Consider the following 8,400-nt stretch of genomic DNA (forward strand, 5'->3'; position numbering starts at 1 on the left):
ACGACTGGGGGCGCTAAAATGTTTTCTACATCTTTTAAAATAAGTGAAGAAGAGCATTTGCAGAAGTACAAAAGATCTCGTTTCGGCCAGACCTGTCACCGAAAATAAACAACAGTTTTTATTACTTAAAAACAAATAGACCAACCTATGCAAGCCGATTTCACCTCATTTTCCACTTTCGCTTTCCTGTTGCTTCTTGTTTGTGTTGACACGAAACAAAAACACTGCTTGTGTCATTCTCTTCCGCATTCCTTTTTTGGTAAGAGTGAACGCTCTGTTGGAGTACACCAGCTCAGGTATCATTTCAGGAGTCCACCGCGGAACAGTTGGTTGTTGCTGTGGTTATTGAACTTGTAAGTAAATAAAATACTTATGTTTTTATATTTTCTCCACAAAAACGCAAATACTGCCATTACTTTAATAGAGCTCTTGGGTCGTCGGGTTGGAAACGCCGGATGGAAGACTCCACAGCGTCAGTTGTAACTTTAAAAGAATTGTTTTTTTTAATCTTAAATGATGATAACAATGTAAGTGTCGACGTCTTTGTTTAAAGTTTCTAATGGTACGACTGTTTAAAGGTTTTAAGTGTGTTTAGTAGCGTTCAAGTGACACTCGAGTATGCTTACAAAGTTTGGGTGGCAGCTAGCCAAAACATCCACTAGCGGCTAGCTCAAAGGCGCTCACTCCTCCTCCGTGTTGTTTACATGCTAAATAAATCATCGTTAGTGTATTGTGGTTCCTCTTTAAGGTGATCAGAAGTGGCTGGAGGTGACCACGATGGTGCGGACTGGAGGTAAAAGCACGAATTACGCCGATTTAGTGCAACTTTAGTTGCATGACAAGCGGATTTGTGTGTTTTGTTTCCTCTGCAAGGTATTTTGAAACTAGCAGCACTCATTTTTGCATTCCTCCTCGCCATCTATTTGGCTTTCCAGCTGCTGGAGGTCAAGATGGATTTCAGGCTGGGCAGCATGATCGGTGAGTGACCGGGAACAGGAAGTGTGGATCTTGAAATCTCCTTAAGTGCGTTGTAAAGATATAAAAACAGATTAGAAAGAGGCAGCTAAGAATGCACGGGACGGGCTGCACCTATTCCCCTTAGAAAGGCTTCTGACAAGAACCTCCATTAACCACCAACAATGCGCCATTTACACAATCTTTACGTGCATCCTTAGCTGACTCTTTTTAGCTGAGCAAAAAGGATTACATAAGGATTGTGGATGATGGGCAACATTCCAAAAAAAGTGCATTTTCTTTTAAATGTGTCTTCTAGTCAAATCGGTACCGATGAACGAAGTCTGTAAGTATGTTTCACTTTGTTGTTTCTTAGAATTCCTCTCATTTGATTACCGGAGAGGAAATCTGTCTTTTTTCTTTTTTTTTTAGTCGTCAAACCAGTCCAGCACAAATGTGGTCTGTCGAAGGCGTGTCCCATTGGACACTTTGCCTTCAAGATGGCGAGCGGCGCCGCCAGCGTGGTGGGGCCTAAAATGTGCCTGGAGGACAAAATGTAAGAGATGGTTGTAAAGCAACACTGTCATCATTGCCGTGTTTGATGAAGGTGTTGGACGTGTCAAGCCAAACATGGACGTGGGCGTGTCTCAGTCCTCTGTCATGCGGTTCCTTTTCAGGCTAATGAGCGGCGTGAAGAATAACGTCGGAAGAGGAATCAATATCGCCCTCGTCAATGGTATGAAAAGTCACATTTGAAAAAGGGTGGCTTTCGTGTCGTTTATACACCACCCAAAATGTCTCCCGCAGGACGAACGGGAGAGCTTAACAAGACGGACTACTTCGACATGTGGGCGGGAAGTAAGAAATGCTTTCATGGGTTTTCATAGCGGCGTTAAGAAGCGGCATGTAGCGTTTCACTGTGTCTCCTCCTAGATGTGGCCCCTCTCATCCAGTTCCTGAAGGGAATCCAGGACGGGACGATCGTCATGATGGCGTCCTTCGATGATCCCTCCACCAAGTAAGAACGGCTGTTTCATGTCATCATCCATCCATCCATCTTCTACTGTGGTCAGGTGGTGGGGGCAGCAGCCTAAGCAGGAAAGCTGCTTCGTCCAGCTCCTCCTGGTGGATGCTGAGGTGTTCCCAGGCCAGTTGAGAGGCAGTGGCTCCAACGTCTCCTGGGTCTTCCCTGAGGCCTCCTCCCGGTCGGAGGAGCTAGGGTTCTACAGACCGCCGAGGTCCCCGCTTTCAGCTGCCACCCGGCTCACTCTGCACCTGACCCCTTTGGCCTTGGGGACCCGTGTTGCCTTTTCTGGCTGTGCCTGGCCACCAGACGCTCGCCATCATGCCCCACCTCCAGGCCTGGTTCCAGAGGGGGGTCCTGGTGATCCGCGTCCGGTCGAGGCAAAACCCAGGTCCGTTTATCTTAGTCATCATCGGGGCCTGTTTGAGCTAGGATTTGTGTGCTCCCTCACAGAGGTGCTGTCTGTGGTGGGTGGCCTACCAGCCACATAAAAGACCTCGACAACGTAGCTCCCTGGATCATTGGGACACGCAAACTCCTCCACGATAAGGTTGGATACAAGGGAATAATTACGTGATCCCAACAAGTCATTACATAACATGAAAAATAGCTCAGATAACTGATCATTTCAAAAACGCTCCAATGGGGCAAGATTACCAGCACTGTGGGGGTGAGCAAATGAAGCGCTCCTTTTCTCCTGCCTGTGACGTAAACGGGCTGTCATAACTTCCCCGAGCTCACTTGGAAACAGACATTTCATGTGCTAGTTGTACCAAATGCTCTGCGACGAGGCCACCTGAAGCGCCACATCGCCACCACGCATCACATGCCGCAGCATCTGAAAAGTGCAAAAGCTTTGCCACAATACAGTGCACCTTGCTGGGCCGCGCCAGGTGGTTGCTCCCCTCCATACTCTGGTTCTTTGTTTGCAGGCTCAACGAAGAAGCTCGAAAACTGATTGCTGACCTGGGAAGCACGGCCATCACCAACTTGGGCTTCCGGGATAACTGGATCTTTGTTGGAGGGAAAGGAATCAAGACCAAGAGTCCGTTTGAGCAGGTAGCGTGGCGCCACATTTCAGTGATGTAAACCAGCCTTCACACTAAGTGCTGGTCACGGTTGACTGCCACGGTTGACTGCCACGTTTACCTGCGATGCATTTCTTGTTGTCCACGTCTGTGCAGCACATCAAGAACAGCGCAGACACAAACAAGTTTGAGGGATGGCCCGATGTCCTGGAGATGGAAGGCTGTGTCCCTCAGAGGCAAGACTGAGCTGGTCCCTCCCGTCCTCATCAGAGGCGTCCGCCTTTTATGCGTTAATCCGCCGTCCTCGTCGCAGTGAGCCTCTCCACACGGACAATCTTCCAAACGGCTGCAGGTAGAGCACACTGATAAAAGAAGGGACTTGATCGTTACTTTGCTGGAGTACAAAAAAGTCCAGTTGTAGTATTATTGCACTGTTGTTGACTCCTTCCCTACCTGCTAACCTGCCTTCTATCTTGGTAGCAATTACTCCTTTTTTTCCCTCTTTCCTGACTGTGAACTTTGTACATATTTGCCAAGGGGAGGGAAATAAACAGTGTACAGAATAATATAATTTCTTAAAATAAACGATATGGCCAGTAGGATGCTGTGGTTACTTCATGTCAAGACATATGAATGTCTTCTTTGTACAAAGGGAGTTAATGATTAACACGCTTATCTTGGTACTTACATTTAATGATATTTTACAGTTTAACACACACAATGAAATACACATACAACTATATAGTTGTGCAAATAAAGATCTAGTCTCGAAATAACACGAAAAGTAAAGAGTTGTGGTTCATTTTCTCTGTAGCCGCTGACGGAATGCAGACAAATATGATGCAATACTACGGTGACGCCGCTGGACGGCAGCAAAGCAGCATGATGATTTCTAGTTGCGGGTAAAAGCGCCACAGAACAAATCCCCTCTGTTATACATTTGGCCAGCAGAGGGCGACGTGTTCTCATTTATCGTCGACCTTAATGGCGCTGAGCCTGCTAAACGCAAATGACGCCACGCGCTGCAAAAATGAATATATTTATCACATATGAAGATTAAATTAAACCTTGAGACATTTCGTCTACATTACGTACTGAACCTTTATCAGGAGCTGGGTTAGTACAAATTAAGTGGGTATAAATAGGAATTATGCACAGCGTGACCTATTTTCAAGCTAATTTATTGAATGTAGCAGTGTTTGCATAATGCATGTGCAAGCAATCCCACCGTACTGCGGAGCGCTCATACAATATTCCCACTAAATGAAAACGCAACATCACCGCCATCCAGCATCCTGTGTGTGGCTGCTGTGCTATCTCTGCATATCAATAAGTTAGCGTGGGCATCTTTAGGCGGCTTCTGAGCAAGACGGCATGCACGTATGTGCACACCACGCGATGTGGGAAGTGGAATTATACAAGACACGCGAGGAGATGCATTATGGATGAACATCTCCGGTTGCGTAAACCTCTCATGATGAACCATGTCGTGGGAGCAGAGCGCGCCGAGCTCGCTTACAAAGATTTAAGACGGAGGATGTTCCAAAACAAAAGTATTTTGGGATGTACTTCTCCCCCCGTCCCCTCTCTCTGTCAGCTAAACAAAGGCGGCTCTCACAGAAGACTTCAGCCTTCTCATCCCTTCTTGGCTGAAGCCGACCCCTGAACCCTGAACCCTGACCGTCGGGCCAACCTTAATCCTGTAACTCGACCAAAAGTAGCTCGGCACCTGCCACCAGTCCGCAACATCCGCCCGTCCTGGGGGCCATGTTTTGACAATCCAAGGCCGGGACTTCTTCCGTCACGTTATTTTTATTTACAGTCGTCCCCCAAACACGAACGAATAAATGATCACTGTTTCGTGGTTGAATAAGCTTATTAGTTTAAAAAATGTGCATATTTAAGCAAATTGTTCTTATTCTTCGCCTAAATGAAGCGTTCTCAAGCATAACAATGGCTACATGGACAAACTACAGTAAATGAACTAAAATAGAAATACAAGGCATTGTAATTGTCAATCTAGTACTGTATTCTACGGTGAGACAGGCACGAGACCTGCCACTTAAAGCCGCACGGAAGGACGCTGGCCACAAAAAAACAACAAAGAACTGCTATAGTGCGAGTCTGGTATCTTATTTATGTCTAATATGTCTTATTTTCTCTGATTATATCTACCATATTGGGGAATACCAACGTAAAAGTGACTATAGGGGTGTTATTTAATGTCTAGAGAGCTCTAATAGATTATATCTACCATATTGGGTAATACAAACGTAAAGGTGACTATAGGGGTGTTATTTAACGTCTAGAGAGCTCTAATAATGTTTAAAAAAACATTTTTAGTAGATCGTACACAGGTTTTCAATGCCAATAGTAAAAAAAGTCTTCAAGTTATTATTACTCAAACCTACTTTGCAGAAATGGACTTATTGCAGTCGGGTCACGAGGTCACTGTACAGTACGTACCTTCACATGGGCACCTCACCAAATGACTACGACATATAATGTCTTAAACCAGGGGTGTCCACATTTTTCCACCACGGGCCGCATACAGAAAAATCCAAAAAATGGGGCTGCTGTGATATTTTTATAGATTTTCTTTCATTTAGTAAAAAGGCTAAAAAAAAACCAAACATTTGTGTATATACATTTTTGTGTGTGTGTATATATTTTTTCTTTAAACAAAGCTTTTAGCATTATCATTATTATTAGTAGCAACATTTCAGTCTTTTCTTTGTGCCTTTTTGCTCTAGTTTTACCCGTTTTTGCTTTTTAAAATAAATAATTGATTTCCACAATGTGTCGCAGGCCAATAAAAAAAGTACAAGGCACACTTTGGACATCCCTGTGTTAAACAATGCTAGCTAAGGAGCATCCTCCTGTCACACTATAAGATGTCACTCTATATGATGTCATGTCACTCATGGGCGACTCTACAATTACGTCTTTACTTGTACTTTTTATATTTATTCACTGTTCATTTTTAACTTCTTTCCACTACACTGACACCACTTCCTCTAGGATTTCTGTGTAATGTATTCATATTTATTATTCTGATTTTAAAAGCTCACAAGAAAGGAGCGTCAACAGCCTGAGCTCGTGTCATTGTTGCTGTAGTACACCTTCTGGCCAGTGGTGTCAGCACTGAGCCGCTTCATGCTCCCGCTGAGCTGCAGTACGTGTGAATAGACTGCGAGCAGTTGTCTCTCGTGACCCTGAAGGATCTTTACCAGCGATGTCATCAGTGGTCGGGCGTGGGTAGGACACATTTATAACACAAAGTTCCAGGCACACGAGGTTTAAAAAGACGCAGGGAAATCCACACTGGCTGTGCATTTTGTCTGGTTCCCGTCCACATCTGCCATCCATTTCCTCCCTCGCCTTGCTTTTCTTAGATAAACAATCTGCAGGTTTCTACATCCACTTCTGTCTGCCGGCGCTCCCCCTCCTAATCCGGCCCCTCATCTGATACCAGACCCCCAAAATGGAGCCCCACCCTGGTGTTAACATGCCACTTTTTGCAAAAATAAGCCTTTTGGTTGTTTCACCCTCCTCCCTCTCCTTCATGACCTCCCTGCCCTCGCCTTCCATGCCAACCTCCAATCCTACAACCGCCTCCCCCCAACCCACGCGGATCCAGACAGCTGTGTTTACACGGTGTAGGATCTGTTGGAAGCGTCTGCTGACCTCAGCACAGCAGACTCGCACGCCGAGCCATCAGTAAATACGCGATCATGAGGATGGGTTCACATGCCTTCATAAAGCCAAGACACAACTAGTGGACTCATCCAAGAAGTGATGGCTTCCAGTCCCAGGTTGCTCCCTCGTGCCGCTGTGAAGGTGTCATCTGTCTGACGTTTTCGAAGGAAAGAAAAGACCTTCCTCACAGACCGCACAAGCATGTGGGCGGACCACCTCAGTGGTCTCCACTCATCCTGCAAGTCTAGACTGGCAGTGCGGCGCAGGAGCGTACGTGTCACGTGTGTCGTCTGAGAGAACAAGGCTCACGGGGGGGCACTTTTGTTTTGCAGTGAAACATCAGCACGCTGGCCTTTCCTCCCATAACTGTTAGAGAAATTCCACTCTGTTCTTTTTGCATCCTGCACTCTTAAAGGCGCCCTCACGAGGAAGAGCTGCAGGAATGGAAGACCAGCTGTCTTTCTCAAGGCCCACAGAGTAAGGACATGACCAGCTCAGCTTTTATCAACGAAATGCGGTCTGCACGGTTCAACACCTTGTTTTTCATGTTCTGCTGTTTTCCTCATTAAGGTCTCACTATACACTTCTAAAGCAGCGGTCTGGTATTAATGCCAGTATCGGCCCATCTCACTCATGGCAGCATGATTGGAGCGTCCCCACTTTTTCTCTAACTTGTAGGGCTTAAATATTGCAGCGCGTGTCTTATTTTGTAGGACTTAGGAAGCCTATCCGAGCGCAAGAAGCATAATTTTCCATGTCATCACATGAGATGTGACCTGACGTGAGTTTGCTGCCAACAATGGTATCGGTTGATATCAGAAGCAAGGGCGATGCCAGCGTCTTCTGGTCTTAACAAAGAAACAGAAAATATTTGCAGCTCATACAGACCTCAACAGTTTGTATCGTGTGTACGTGACCCGAGGTCAGTGAACTTTGGGAAGGTGTGGCCATCCCTCAGGCCATCTGACCAATGAGAACACTGCAGCACCAGGTGAGCCGACAAAAGGGGGCGGGGCTTGCTTGCTTGCTAGCAAAACAACATCTTGAGCGTGTGATGAAATGTGTGTCAGAGGGTGTGGCAGCGCGATAAAGAGACCGCGTGGATGTTTTGGCCAAGCGGGGGGTGGGGTGGGGTGGGGGCTAAGGAGTGAAACCTGTTCTTGTACGCCTGAACTGCACTTTTGTGTGTTTTGGATTCTTGTGCACACACCTTTGTTGGTTTGGGCGTCATCATGTGCATGTGCAGCCTCACGCTCACACAGGAGACATCCCCGCTCTCCCCGCACCCCCCAAACCCGACACCACGCGCCCCTTCCTCTCCGTTGGGCACCACAAATCCTTCCATCATTCCCCACATAAGTTCAATGTAATTCCTGGAGCAGACACGGACCATCCGAGTGGGAATCTTCACAAGGACGCGGCCGTCTAAGCACGCTGTGTTTATAAAGTTCCACCTCATATCATATTTCTCATGTGCGCCAGCGTCCTTTATGGTGGTGAACTGTCAACTATGGTGTTGTGATGCTGTAACACTAATGTCCATGTTGTGTACATGCAGTGTGTTCATGTGTTGTGATGCTGTAACACTAATGTCCATGTTGTGTACATGCAGTGTGTTCATGTGTTGTACGTCTGTGATGCTGTTCCACTAAAGCATAGAGGGGGTATAGTAGGCGACACTGGTGATTGAGCTGT

The 8,400-nt window shown here is 46.4% G+C and overlaps 1 protein-coding gene across 7 annotated transcripts; it reads left to right on the top strand.

Annotated features, from left to right (window-relative positions):
- Positions 1–74: 74 nt before the first annotated feature.
- Positions 75–6,790, top strand: fam3c (FAM3 metabolism regulating signaling molecule C). Of its 7 annotated transcripts, none has more exons than XR_008573876.1 (12): positions 75–353; positions 749–793; positions 874–978; positions 1,274–1,300; positions 1,387–1,510; positions 1,632–1,690; positions 1,762–1,812; positions 1,888–1,972; positions 2,028–2,369; positions 2,432–2,528; positions 2,911–3,037; positions 3,163–6,789. XR_008573876.1 is itself a non-coding variant. In XM_054800907.1 (11 exons), the coding sequence occupies exons 5-11, from the start codon at positions 1,455–1,457 to the stop codon at positions 3,250–3,252; spliced, it is 810 nt and encodes a 269-aa protein (XP_054656882.1). In that variant the 5' UTR covers positions 75–353; positions 749–793; positions 936–978; positions 1,274–1,304; positions 1,387–1,454; the 3' UTR covers positions 3,253–6,790. The 7 variants fall into 7 exon arrangements, 5 of the variants coding, with proteins under 5 accessions (XP_054656882.1, XP_054656880.1, XP_054656879.1 ...); XR_008573875.1 differs by lacking the exon at positions 2,432–2,528 and having other exon boundaries at positions 3,163–5,206; positions 5,286–6,786; XM_054800907.1 differs by lacking the exon at positions 2,432–2,528 and having other exon boundaries at positions 936–978; positions 1,274–1,304; positions 3,163–6,790.
- The last annotated feature ends 1,610 nt before the right edge of the window (positions 6,791–8,400 follow it).

Source organism: Dunckerocampus dactyliophorus, chromosome 15, assembly GCF_027744805.1.
Source record: "Dunckerocampus dactyliophorus isolate RoL2022-P2 chromosome 15, RoL_Ddac_1.1, whole genome shotgun sequence".
Classification (NCBI taxonomy): domain Eukaryota; kingdom Metazoa; phylum Chordata; class Actinopteri; order Syngnathiformes; family Syngnathidae; genus Dunckerocampus; species Dunckerocampus dactyliophorus.

Bases quoted from the DNA above. Each gene is read 5' to 3' on its own strand.
- fam3c (XM_054800904.1), top strand. The intron at 1,691-1,761 runs GTATGAAAAGTC...TGTCTCCCGCAG, and splicing joins CAATATCGCCCTCGTCAATG to GACGAACGGGAGAGCTTAAC. The intron at 2,370-2,910 runs GTCCGTTTATCT...CTTTGTTTGCAG, and splicing joins CCGGTCGAGGCAAAACCCAG to GCTCAACGAAGAAGCTCGAA.